Source organism: the organism of the source record quoted next, unplaced genomic scaffold, assembly GCF_019419815.1.
Source record: "Pyrus x bretschneideri cultivar Hongxiangsu unplaced genomic scaffold, Pyrus_bretschneideri_v1 Contig1, whole genome shotgun sequence".
Classification (NCBI taxonomy): domain Eukaryota; kingdom Viridiplantae; phylum Streptophyta; class Magnoliopsida; order Rosales; family Rosaceae; genus Pyrus; species Pyrus x bretschneideri.
Genome location: NW_025999390.1, coordinates 18142753 through 18156401, shown reverse-complemented (window position 1 = coordinate 18156401; position 13649 = coordinate 18142753). Strand labels below are relative to the sequence as shown.

General features: G+C 39.4%; 1 protein-coding gene across 1 annotated transcript; it reads left to right on the top strand.

Annotated features, from left to right (window-relative positions):
- Positions 1 to 651: 651 nt before the first annotated feature.
- Positions 652 to 9413, top strand: LOC103958003. Its single transcript, XM_048583190.1, is given in 11 exon segments — positions 652 to 2431; positions 2541 to 2816; positions 2928 to 3961; positions 3963 to 4506; positions 5152 to 5696; positions 5803 to 6730; positions 6732 to 6902; positions 7004 to 7279; positions 7378 to 8010; positions 8012 to 8470; positions 8552 to 9413. Coding segments are annotated over 11 exon segments (7167 nt in total). The 5' UTR covers positions 652 to 820; the 3' UTR covers positions 9242 to 9413.
- The last annotated feature ends 4236 nt before the right edge of the window (positions 9414 to 13649 follow it).

Below are 13649 nucleotides of genomic sequence, written 5' to 3'. Positions count from 1 at the left end.
TAAATTGAATATCAAAGTGTGCTACGAACAAAACTACCAAATAATAAGAATATAATAAAAAAAAAGATGCCAAGATGGCTACATAACCCAAAGAGACTACATCGTAACTAACTTATTCTTTTATAGAGTTACAAGATGTCATATATATAGAAAATTGGCATAACCCTAATAGGCCCGAAAACGAAACTCTAATACTAAAGGGCTAGGCCCAAAAAAATCAACATTAACTAGGCCCAAAAAATCAAACATTAAAATAAACCTAAGACTAATATTTTCTAACACCCCCACTCATGACGGTTCATGATATGAGTTTGGCACTAGATCTGGATGTAAGCTCAATTATGCTAATTTCTAATGCCAACTCCAATACGAAATTCCATTGATGCAAGTGCAAGATTCCAAAGTGCCAGTGCAAGATTCCAATGCTAGTGTAAAATTCCAATGCCAGCCAGTGCAAAATTCCAATACAAGTGCCAATACAAAATTCCAATTCGAATTGGTGGCAACTAAGGTTGTCAATGTCGAACTTTGTCTTAATTAATTTATACCTCATTTCCTTGAACATGCTCTTACAATATAGAAAGAAACAAATTGGTGGCAACTAGCCAACTGCAACAGTGTAAAACTGAATAGATAGGAAGAGATAAAGTAATTCCGAGGTGTAAGATAAGAGGGAAATTCATTGAAAGTAACGCGAAAAAAACTGCAAGTTGTCAACTTGTCAGGATTCCTCCATTTATCTCGCCTTCTCTCATTTTTCTTTCTTGATTGGTTTAGAGATTGAGAAAAGAAAAAAGAAGTGAAAAACTGCTTGTCATTAATGACCTTCTTGGAGGAGTTGACCGTTGGAAGCGCCTCCGCATCTGCTCCGTCAGCTCGTCGATGGAAATACGATGTGTTTTTGAGTTTCAGGGGTGAAGACACCCGCAAGGGTTTTACAGACCATCTCTACGACAAATTGAAGTGGCGTGCAATCAAAACTTTCAGGGACGACCCAGAACTTCAAAGAGGAACTAGTATTCATCCTGAGCTTCTTATGGCAATTCAACAATCACGGTTTGCGATTGTTGTTATTTCGCCAAACTATGCTGCTTCCACATGGTGCTTGCTTGAACTGACAAAGATTCTTCAGTCCATGGATGAGAGTGAGACCATCCTGCCAGTTTTTTACGATGTTGATCCCTCGGATGTCCGACATCAAAAGGGGAGTTTCGCTGAGGCCTTCATTAAACATGAGGAGAAGTTCAGGGAAGACATAGAGAAGGTGCAAGGGTGGAGAGATGCTTTAACAAAGGTGGCTAATCTTGCAGGGTGGACGTCAAAGGATTACAGGTACGAAACAGAACTTATCAAAGAAATTGTGGAAGTAGTGTGGAACAAAGTTCATCCTACATTGACACTGTTAGATTCTTCGGAGAAGTTGGTCGGAATTGAATTTAGATTAAAGGAAATATGTTTGCTTTTGGATATAGCGGAAAATCATGTTTGCTTTATAGGGATATGGGGGATGGGAGGGATTGGTAAGACAACCCTTGCTAGACTTGTTTATGAAAAATTCTCTCATAACTTTGAAGTTAGCATCTTTCTTGCTAACGTCAGAGAAATTTATGCAAAACATGGTTTAGTACATCTACAAAAGCAACTGCTTTCACAAATCTTGAAAGATAAGGACGTACAAGTTTGGGATGTTTATAGCGGGATTTCTATGGCAAAGAGTTTTTTGTGTAACAAAAAGGTTCTTCTCATTCTTGATGATGTAGATCAATTAAACCAACTAGAAAAGTTGGTTGGAGAAAAATACTGGTTCGGTTTAGAGAGCAGAATCATTGTTACCACTAGAGATCGACATTTGCTGGTCGCACATGGCATAGAGAAACAATATCAAGTTGTAGAATTAGACGAGGATGAAGCTTATCAGCTCTTTAATTGGAAAGCATTCAAAGAAGATGAGCCTCAGGAAAAATATTTGGAGCTCTCTAAGCAGTTCGTTAAGTATGCTGGAGGTCTTCCATTAGCTCTTAGAACTTTGGGGTCTTTTTTGTATAAAAGAGATCCAGATGCATGGAGTAGTGCATTGAACAAACTGAAGCAAACTCCTAATTTAACAGTTTTTGAAACGCTAAAAATAAGTTATGATGGACTAGATGAGATGGAGAAGAGAATTTTCCTTGATATTGCATGTTTCCATAAGTGGTCTGACAAAGAGCGAGTAATTGAAGTACTAGACAGTTGTGGATTTTGCGCTCGTATTGTGATAGATGTTCTTGTTGAGAAGTCTCTCTTAACTATTTCTGGCAAGAGTGTCTGTATGCACGATTTGATACAAGAAATGGCATGGGAGATTGTTCGACGTGAGTCTTTTGAAGAGCCTGGTGCACGAAGTCGTTTGTGGCTTCGTGATGACATATTTCATGTGCTCACAAAGAATACGGTAAGAAGTTATTTGTAAATATAAAGTTTGGATAGCAGTATAAAACCTTAATGTTACACAGTACTATGAGACTAGTGGAATTAACTTTTCCTTCATTCCTGTTTATTAGGGAACAAAAGCAATTGAAGGCATTGTCTTACGCTTGCGTGAATTTGAAGAGGCACACTGGAATCCTGAAGCCTTCTCTAAGATGTGTAATTTAAAGTTGCTTGACATTGATAATTTGAGACTTTCTGTTGGCCCCAAATATCTTCCTAATGCCTTGAGATTTCTCAAATGGAGATGGTATCCCTCCAAATTTCTGCCGCCAGGTTTTCAACCGGATCAACTGACTGAACTTAGTTTGCCCCATAGCAAAATTGATTGCCTTTGGAATGGAATAAAGGTAAATATATGTATAGAATAGTATTCATTCAGCAATTTTTTATCTTTTTGGTTCGAATACTTTGTAAGGCTTTTTGGACGGTGATCTCTACCTTTTTCATGTTTTGTGCAGTACTTCAGAAAGTTGAAATCTATTGATCTTAGCTACTCGCAGAACTTGACAAGGACTCCAGATTTCACGGGTCTTCAAAATCTTGAGAAGCTAGTTCTTGAAGGCTGCACAAATTTAGTTGAGATTCATCCATCCATTGCATCTCTCAAATGTCTCAGAATTTTGAATTTTAGAAACTGCAAAAGTATTAAGATTCTACCAAGTGAAGTAGAGATGGAAACTCTTGAAGTATTTGATATTTCTGGCTGCTCAAAAGTTAAGAAGATTCCAGAATTCAGTGGACAGATGAAAAATGTATCAAAGCTTTATTTAGGTGGGACTGCTGTTGAGGAACTGCCGTTATCATTTAAAGGTTTGATTGGGAGTTTAGAAGAACTTGATTTAACGGGAATTTCTATAAGAGAGCCAGTTTCCTCGATCGGTCCTATGAAAAATCTCGACCTATCATCCTTTCATGGATGTAATGGTCAACCACCTCAGCCACGGTTCTCATTCCTCCCTTCAGGCTTATTCCCACAGAAGAGTCTTAGCCCCGTGAATCTGGTGTTAGCTTCTTTAAAAGATTTCCGTTCTTTAAAGAAACTAGATCTAAGTGACTGCAACCTTTGTGAAGGAGCCCTTCCTGAAGATATTGGCTGTTTGTCCTCTTTAAAAGAATTAAATCTTGGAGGAAACAATTTTGTTAGCCTTCCCACAAGCATTGGTTGTCTTTCTAAGCTTAGTTTTTTCAACTTGAACAACTGCAAAAGGCTTCAACAATTACCAGACCTTCCGTTAAACAACAGAATATATTTAAAAACGGACAATTGTACTTCCTTACAAATGTTGCCAGGTCCACCAGAGCTGTGCAGATTACGCCGGTTTGTCTTCTCTTCTGTCAATTGCTTGAGACTAGTTGGTTATCAAGGTTCGAACAATATTATATATTCAATGCTAAAGCGATTCCTACAGGTACTCTCTCTCTCTCTCTCTCTCTCTACCTCTCTTTATCTTCCTCCATAGTTGTGTGATATGGTGGTTAATTTGAATCGTACAGGAAATCCCTCATTTTGTTGACCGTTTTAGTATTATAATTCCTGGAAGTGAAATCCCTGAGTGGTTCACTAATCAAAGTGTTGGACACTCACTAACTGAAAAGCTACCTTTGCATGCCGGTAATAGCGAGTGGATGGGGTTTGCTTTGTGTGCTGTTTTTGTATCTCACGAGAATCCAGCTGTTGTTCGTGAAGTAGATTATTTGCAAAATTATGCAAACGAAATTTGTTGTCAATGGAAAATTCCTGGTTCTCAGTTTGAGGGTGTGTCTTTTTATAATCGTCTAGACCAGGTTGTATCAGATCACCTGTTGTTAGTCCTTTTGTCTAGGCAGCACTATAATTTTTTGGAGGAGAAACGCTGTCAGATTAAGTTTGGTTTCAAAACCAGACGTGCTGTTGGAAACAAGAAATGCTTGAAGGTGAAGAAATGTGGAGTCCGTTCAGTGTACGAGCAAGATGCGGAAGACCTCAACAGAACAATGAACCTGTCCAACAACAACAATTCTCTTCACGAGGATGTGCACATTCCACATTGTGATTTTTGACGTATCAGCAAACATACAAGCTGCCTCTGTTAAGTGAACATAAAAATCCAGGAATGAGGCAGGATCGAGCAGAAGTAGTAACTTCGACAAGGAAGGAAGCAATCCGGAAAAGATTAAAAGAAGGGACATGTCTCTGTATCTATTCGGAATCTTTTGTTCTTGTAAGTTCGTATGTTATGATCCTATGGAGTGAATCGTTCTTTCCCTGATGGCCATCTCGGAATCTCAGTAAACCTAATGCATTTTAGTTTTATCCTTGGATTGATGGTAAAAATGTTAAAATTTGTATTCAACGAATTAAGGGCTAAAGAGTACACATATTTTATTCATTGATAACAATGAATCTGTTCAACCAAATGAAGTCAACTATCCAACAAAAATAAATAAATTAAAGAAGAAAAGATAATTGGCAGCATGTGATGTGCTTTGGAGCATTGAATCTGTCCAATCTGACTAAAAAAGTCAAAAGAGCCTCTTTCTCTCCTATTTCAGTTTCACCCAACACACCTAGACCAACTGGAAGTTCCCTTGTTTCTGACACGAAGCTAGCCTCTCTCTACCTTCCTGTTTTTTGTTGGTTGTTTTGGTGTTTCTTCGTTTAAAGAAAAAACGAAAAAGAAGTTGTCAGTAACTCATCAATGAATTTCTTGGAGGAAAGAATGGAGAGGTGGGACCGTTCCCGGTTTCAAAGGGAGCTGCTCGATGGAAGCGCCTCCGCATCTGCTCCTACAGCTCGCAGATGGAAATATGACTGTGTTTTTAAGTTTCAGGGGTGAAGACACCCGAAAGGGTTTCACAGACCATCTCTATGATAAATTACAGTGGCGTGCAATCAAAACTTTCAAGGACGACCAAGGACTTGAAAGAGGGACATTTATCTCTCCTGAGCTTCGTAGTGCAATCAAAGAATCTCAGTTTGCTATTGTTGTTCTTTCGCCAAACTATGCCTCTTCAACTTGGTGCTTAAGTGAACTCGCAATGATTTTCCAATGCATGACAAAGAGGGGGACAATTCTGCCAATCTTTTACAATGTTGATCCCTCTGACGTACGACATCAAAGGGGGACTTTTGCTGAAGCTTTCACAAAGCATGAAAAAGAGCATAAGGAAAACATGCGGCTGGTGGATCAGTGGCGAGCTTCTTTAACGAACGTGAGTAATCTCGCAGGGTGGACTTCAAACGATCGGTAAGCAAAGTTAACATGAGCAATATATACTCGGATGTTGTGTTCCTTTTACCTTTTTATTTATTTTTTATTTTTTATTTTTTATTTTTACTTTAATTTCTTGTAGGTATGAAACAGAGCTTATTAAAGAGGTAGTCGAAGCCATATGGAAAAAGGTGCATTCTACATACACACTCTCAGGTTCAACAGAGAACTTAGTCGGAATTGATTTCAGATTGAAATATATAGATATGCTTTTATTTGTTCGTGCAAATGATGTTCGCTTTATAGGGATATGGGGCATGGGCGGGATGGGTAAGACAACCCTTGCTAGACTAGTTTATGAGAGAATTTCCCATAAGTTTCAAGTTAGTAGCTTTCTTGCTAATATCAGAGAGCGTTCTTCGAAATCTGGTTTAGCTCATCTACAAGATCAACTTCTTTCCCTGATTTTGAAGGAAAAAACTACACAAGTTTGGGATGTTTATAGTGGAAGTGCTATGACAAAGAACCTTTTATCTAACAAAAAGGTTCTTCTCATTCTTGATGATGTTGATGAACTAAACCAACTAGAAATATTGGCGGGAAAGACGGATTGGTTTGGTCCGGGAAGCAGAATCATTGTTACAACAAGAAATAAGCGTTTGTTAATCGAGCATGGTATAGATAAAACATATGAGGTTTTGGGACTAAATGATGATCAATCTCTTCATCTCTTTAGTTTGAAAGCCTTCAAAACAGATCAGCCAGATGATGATTATGTGGAACTATCGAAGTGTTTTGTAGATTATGCTGGAGGCCATCCATTAGCACTTAAGATTTTGGGATCTTCTTTGTATAAAAGAGGCCAAGATGCTTGGAATAGTGCGTTGGATAAAGTAAAGAAAGCTCCTAACGCAGTAATTTTTGAAACTCTGAAAATAAGCTATGATGGCCTTGATGAGATGGAGAAGAAAGTTTTTCTTGATGTTGCATGTTTTCATACTGGGAATGACAAGGAGCGAGTAATTGAAATACTAGAAAATTGTGGCTTTTGTGCTCGTATTGTGATAGAATGTTCTCATTGAGAAATCTCTTTTAAGTATTTTGGATGGGTATGTGGTGATGCATGATTTGACACAAGAAATGGGATGGAAAATTGTTCGACAAGAATCCTATCAAGAGCCTGGTCGACATAGTAGGTTGTGGCTTCATAATGAAATCTTTCACATATTCATGAAGGATACGGTAAGTAAGAGAAATATGCGTTCTGTATAGCAGCCAAATTAATTTGAATATGTATAAAACTTGCTTATGAAATTAACATTCCCTTTCTTCTTGTTTATTAGGGAACAGAAGCAATTGAAGGCATTGCCTTACGCTTGCCTGAATTAGAACAGGCTCAGTGGAATCCTGAAAGCTTTTCTAAGATATGTAATCTAAAGTTTCTCCAACTTCATAATTTGAGCCTTTCTGTTGGCCCCAAATATCTTTCCAACGCCTTGAGATTTATTGACTGGAGTTGGTATCCTTCAGAATCTCTTCCTCAAAATTTTCAACCAGCCGAAGTTTCTGAACTTAGTTTGCATCATAGCAAAATTGATCGGCTTTGGAGTGGAATGAAGGTTAGAGAATTGAATAAAAGACGTTATACATTTTATGTTTTTTGTTTATTTATATCTTACCAGCTAATGATTGTGTCATCTTTTTATATTATCTACAGAACATGTCCTGCTTGAAATATATCGATCTTAGTCACTCTCAAAACTTGACTGCGACCCCAGATTTTACAGGTATTCAGAATCTTGAAAGGCTGGTGCTTGAATCTTGTACGAATTTAGTTGAGATTCACCCATCCATTGCAGTTCTTAAAAGGCTTAAAATTTTGAATTTTAGAAACTGTAATGGTATTAAGAGTCTTCCAAGTGCTCTAGAAATGGAATCTCTTGAAGTTCTTGTTCTTTCTGGCTGCTCAAAACTGAAAAGGGTTCCTGAATTTGTGGGAAACATGAAAAAGTTATCAACTCTTTCTTTAGATGGGACTGCTATTCAGGATGTGCCTTCTTCGATTGATCACCTAATTGGGCTGATTTTGTTGGATCTCAAAGATTGTAAAAGTCTGTTATGTCTTCCTACTGCCATTTGTAGTCTGAAGTCTCTTAAAAATCTAAACGTGTCCGGATGCTCAAAACTTGAGACAATTCCGGAAAATTGGGAGAAAATTGAGTGTTTGGAGGAGCTTGATTTGAGTGGAACTGCAATAAGAGAGCCACCGTTATCTCTCTTTCTTATGAAGAGCCTCAAAGTACTATCTCTACGTGGATGTAAAGGTCCACCGCTTAAATCATGGCATTCAGTTCCTCCATTTTGGCTTATTTCCAACAAAAAACCCTGACCCCATGGGTTTTGCTTTGACTTCTTTAGATTATTTGTATTCTTTGAGTAAATTAGATCTAAGTGACTGCAGTCTTTGTGAAGGAGCAATCCCAGATTATATCGGTTGTTTGCCCTCTTTAGAGGACTTGGTTCTTCGGGGTAATGACTTCGTTAGCCTTCCTGCAAGCATTAGGTGGCTTGATAGTCTCAAGTTTTTGAACTTGGACAGTTGCAAAAGTCTTCAAGAATTACCAGACCTCCCATCAAATGAAGAATTAACTGTAACAACTGATGATTGTACTTGCTTAAAAGTGCTGCCGCATCCACCAAATATAAGTAGATTGAGGTGGTTTTTTTTCAGAGCAGTTAATTGCTACAGATTGGTTGGCAATAAAGCGAGGAATAACATGATATTTTCGATGTTACAGCAATTCCTTCAGGTACTGTCTCGCTCGCTCGCTCTCCATTTATCTTTCTAAAAGTTGTTTTTCCTGATATAATTGTTCCTATATATGCTACAGGGAACCCCTCCTTTCGTCATTCACAGTTTCAATATTGTAACTCCTGGAAGTGAAATGCCAGAGTGGTTCAATATTCAAAGAGCGGGAGATTCAATAATTGTGACGCTGCCTGATGATGTACATCCAACTAGAAGCAAGTTGATGGGATTTGCTTTATGTGCTGTTTTTGCACCACAAGAAAATCCAGCTGCCCTTGAAATTGATTCTTTAGAATGTCATGCATGTGGAATTAAATGTCTTTCGACAGTAACTGGATCGATGAGTGGCAAAACGTCTTTGCTTGTGAAAGGGGTTTATTATCATAAAGCCGGCCAAATTCAGTCAGATCACCTTTGGTTACTCTATCTTTCTTTTAAAGGCTATGATCCTAGGAATTATTGGAAGGGAGGTTTCCATCAAATTGAGTTTTCATTCAAGACCTTTTGTTCGGGGCCAGAAACCAACAAATGCTTGAAGCTGAAGAAGTGTGGGGTGCGCTTGGTGAAAGCAGAAGACGACGACAACTCCTACAATAGCATTTCTCTTTATGAGCCTATGGAAGACCCTCATTGTGCTCTCCCCGAATCAGCAAATGCAGAGAGTGCCATCCATATGAAGCGAACAACTGAACATTTTGATGGCGCGGGATCAAGTGGGAGCTCATCAATCTCTACTAAGGAATCGGTTAACAAAAGATTGAAATATGACTGATCGTCTTGTGCCTATTAAATCATCCGGTTTCTCCAAACAGTGCTTGGAAGGGTAAAATGCTTTTCTCAGAATTCATTTCAGTAAACCATTATCTCACTACTCGTTGCAGTTATTAGTACTGTACTGAATTTCCTGATTTTTAAATTTAAAAATTCATTTTCTGATTTCACAAGGTGATTTGCTACCTGCCCATTGGGGGCTAGGCAATATATAATTTCATTGCAACTTAAGTAGTGTTTAGTAGCCATATCTTCATGTAATTCAAATGCACAACCACACCTTTTCTCCCTCTACCTAATTGCTTGTTGACTTGCTCTGGCGCCCAAAATAAAGCAGCTTCCTTTAACAAATATAAATTCATTGAAAGAATCCCTAAGCAGTACCATTGGATCATGAAACTAAAACCAATGGTAGAGAAAATCATCTATGTTCTTAATGTATGCGAAACGATGTAGAAAATATGGCTCCTAGAGTTTCGGAATTAGATAAAACTAAAATATGTGTGTGGCGTTGTACAAAACCTGTGTCGTAACTTTGAATGACTTTGTTTGAGTTAATATTTGAACATTGGACTTCGATGAAGAAAAGCCCAAGAATACCTGATTAAAGGAGACTTGCCTGAAGCCTAACACTAAGCCCATAAGCAAATTGAAGCCTTCTCAGCCAAAATACAAGCCACGTGCTTGCCATTGAAGTGACAAGTGATAAAGACTAACCTACTACCAGCCAAAGAACACTTTTCAGTGGCATTACAAGTAAAAAACTGATGACTCACTACCTTTCAAGTGCTTTCGGGTAAGAACAAAGTTATAGCAATCGGGCTAATCTGCCTATAAAAGGAGGAAGAGGCCCCATAGACAAGGACACTCAACCAATCAAACAAACAAACATACAAACTCTGCTCTAAAGCCAGATTTGCATCCAAAACCTAATATCAACCCAGATTCAGTCCTTTTTAGCGACAAGCTATCTCTTGTTCAGTTTAAAGCTTTGCTATCTCCCTTAGTGGCGTAATATCGATTCCCTTGTGTAAACTTGTTTATCATCCATCCCTTTTTAGCATATAAACCCCTATTAATTCAAAGAGAAGCGATTGCAAGAGGTTCAACCTTGCCATACAAGGTGAAATCTTGCTCGAAGCTTTTTGCTTGTTATCTAAAGTTGTAGATCTATTACTTAATGCATTTTCATGTATGTATTCAAGCTATTTCCATCAGTTTTCCTATTTTAAGAGTTCCATTTGCATTTGGATCTGGTTAGTTTAATAGATATGTTATCATTAAAATCAATCAAGAACCAAGTAAATGACTTAAGGGGATCTGGACTCCCTTCATTCGAACATACAAGACTATGAACTAAAAGTCCTTATTTACAAGGCAAGAAAAAGAACTTAATGTGGACTTAATCCATCCACGACAATCCTTTGATAACAAGGAGTCCGAGTAACTTGGGGCGCAAGTAATCGACTTAAAACACACTTGTTCTACATCTTCTATACTGAGATAGCAGTGGCATACCTAGCACTCAGTTAGTTTTGATTGCGAGTCTCAAGGCCTACACCTAAGGCCCCACAAAGGCACCTTTCAGAACTAACTTTGTCCTCTTCTTATAGCACATCAACAAGCAAGAGCCCGACTACACCTCCAAAGTGCCAATCCTTTAGGGAGCTATGCTGAGGTCTAAGAAGCCTTCTCCAGAGAAATCTTCACCCAAACAGACTTCACAACAATTTGCTCAAGTCTTGGGGAAGAAATCAAAGATCATCCGCATCTTTCCTTGAGCTCTTGGAAATATGATGGTTTCATAGTGTTTTCAAGCCTTGCCATATTTCTCGGTGGAGACTGTAAATGTTTACGTTTGGTCTTCAACTTTTTTTGTCAATGCTCAAGTTCAACCATTTTCGATGTTGCAGTTTGCGGAAATGAAGTAACTAAGTGCAATATATAACAGTTCTACTTGAAACCTGCAACATATTAATGTAGGGCCTAGTCCTTTCTATTTTGCCACATCTTTCTTCTTTCCCTCTAGAATTCTCATCTCATGGATGGAGATATTGGACCCTAATTTCTTCTCTCTTTTTTGTGAGAAATGTGAGTAGGAGTTTTTGACACGCCCCGACCCCGATATTCCCCGAATACCAGGGTAGGCACGTGCTGGCCGACACCCGAGGGTGACGAAAGCCATTTATTGAGTACAAATGCTGAAAACAAGGGATAAATAAGGTTTATAAATATAAAAGAATAATGAATATGTAATTAAGGACCGTGTTCAGAGCACACCACTAATCTAGAACACTAAAAGAAAAATAATATAAAATTGAATGAAACAAAGAAGTGGGTCCTACACCGAGAGGACTCGAAGATGCTGATGCGGAAGTGCCTGGACGTCGGGATTGTATGCCTCGATTCTAAGTCCTGAAGGGGGCGCAAAACAAACATGAGTGGACCAAGTTGATATATATATAATAAAACAGTTATCAACATACTAACCCCCAGGTTTTATGAAAACACCTATATATAATGATAAACATAGGTTTTCCGAAACCTAGCATGTCGTGCAATGTCTCAAATCATAATTCGCATAAATAATAAACACTAGTGAATGTCCGATATAACACTTCAGGCCCCATGCCGACTCCCCGTCTCTGAGCACGTAGTCAGAGGAAAATACACTTCAGGCCCCGTGCCGGCTCCCCGTCTCTGAGCAGACAGTCAGAGGAAAACACACTCCAGGCCCTATGCCAACACCAAACCGTCGCCCGGGACGGACCGGATCTATCCCTACGTCCCGTAGCGGAAAGGACCACTAGGTAAGTACAAAACCAGTGAACATACATATATTGAAAATCAACTTCATAGTATAAAGTCATCCATCATCTATACTATAAAGAGGTGTTCTAAACATGTTCTAAATATCATATCGTCATCCATCAGATATTCTACAAGAACATGGGTTATAGGAAAAATAGTAATAATTCAAACTAGCCTCAGTAAGCATGTTATCTCAAAACGTTTCATAAAACATAATCGTAAAGTCATGCTTTTCTGTGTATGCAATTCTACCATTAAAACATGCATTTTTAGAAGGGGTCCACTCACAGTACTTCGCCGTCGAAAAGCCACGTCATCTAGCGAAGAAGGAAACGCCATCGATAATTGCCCCTAAGCACATAAATGGTATATTTAGTCAAACTCTACTCAAACGATTGAATTTGGGAAAACGGACATCGGAAACGGGTTCAGGACGTCGAAATTAGCCTAGGGGGGGTCCCGCACGAAAACCGAAAAAGTCAACCCCGAGGTCAAAGTCAACGCTGACCGTTGACCGGGTCAACGGTCAACGGGTCACTGGTCACGGGTCAACGGGTCACGGGTCATGGATCACGGGTCACGGGTCAGGGTCATGGGTCTTAGGTTATGGTTTTGGGCTAGGGTAATTGGGTTTTGGGTTAGAGTAAATGGGTTTAGGTAATTGGGTTAGGTTTTAGGTGGGTTGGGTTTGGGCTAGAAGGAAAATGGGTTTGGGTTGGAAACCTCACGGCCCAATGGCAAAATTAAAAAGGGTAATGGGTTTGGGCTTGGCAGGAAAGGCCCAAAGGCCTTGGGTTTGGAGTTCGCCGGATTTCCAAGGAGGGAGAAGGCCGGACTTCGGCCGGAGAATTCCCAAGCTCCGTTGGAGCTCAAAACTTAACCAAAACATGTCATTCAATATACCAAATTGAAGCCCCGAAGGTAAGGAATCGAAATATACCCTTGGTTCCCGTCATTGTGGCCGGAGTTGGCCGGAAAACAGCCTGGAAGCCACGGGTGTCCGCCGGAAACTGGGTAAGATTCAAATGAGCATAACTTCTTCAATACTCAATGAAATTGGGTGAAACAAAAAGGAAAGTTGTAGTACTCAGCGAGACGAAGAGATTGATACCTTGCATGCCGGCCAACTCGCCGTGGTTTGGCCGGAAATCGCCTCGAAAGGGACGGTGCTCGCCGGAAAACTGGGAAATGTCTCCGAGGTGGTTTCTTCGTGGTTTGACGTCCAAAACACAACCATGGGGTTCGAAAAGAGCTATAGGTGTGGGCTTGGGTGTGTGTGTGTGTGTGTTCTTGTCGGACCGAGAGGGGGGGATGGAGAAATCACAGAGGAAGAAAGAGAGAAGAGAGAAGAGAGACTTTCAGAAAAAAGGAAAAGGGAAAGGGATAGGGAACCGGGAACAAAACAGGGTGGGCCCCTTGGGCTCACCAATTAAGGCTCAAAAACAATTTTAAAAGGAAAGGTACCCTCCAAACTTAGTAAAAATACAAAAATACTCATTTTCTTACGTAAATCCTGGAACGGGATGTTACAGTTTTGCTGTTCGGTTGAGTTTGTAGAGCTGTTATTTGTTAGACATTCTCAGTTCCTGTCGTCGTCT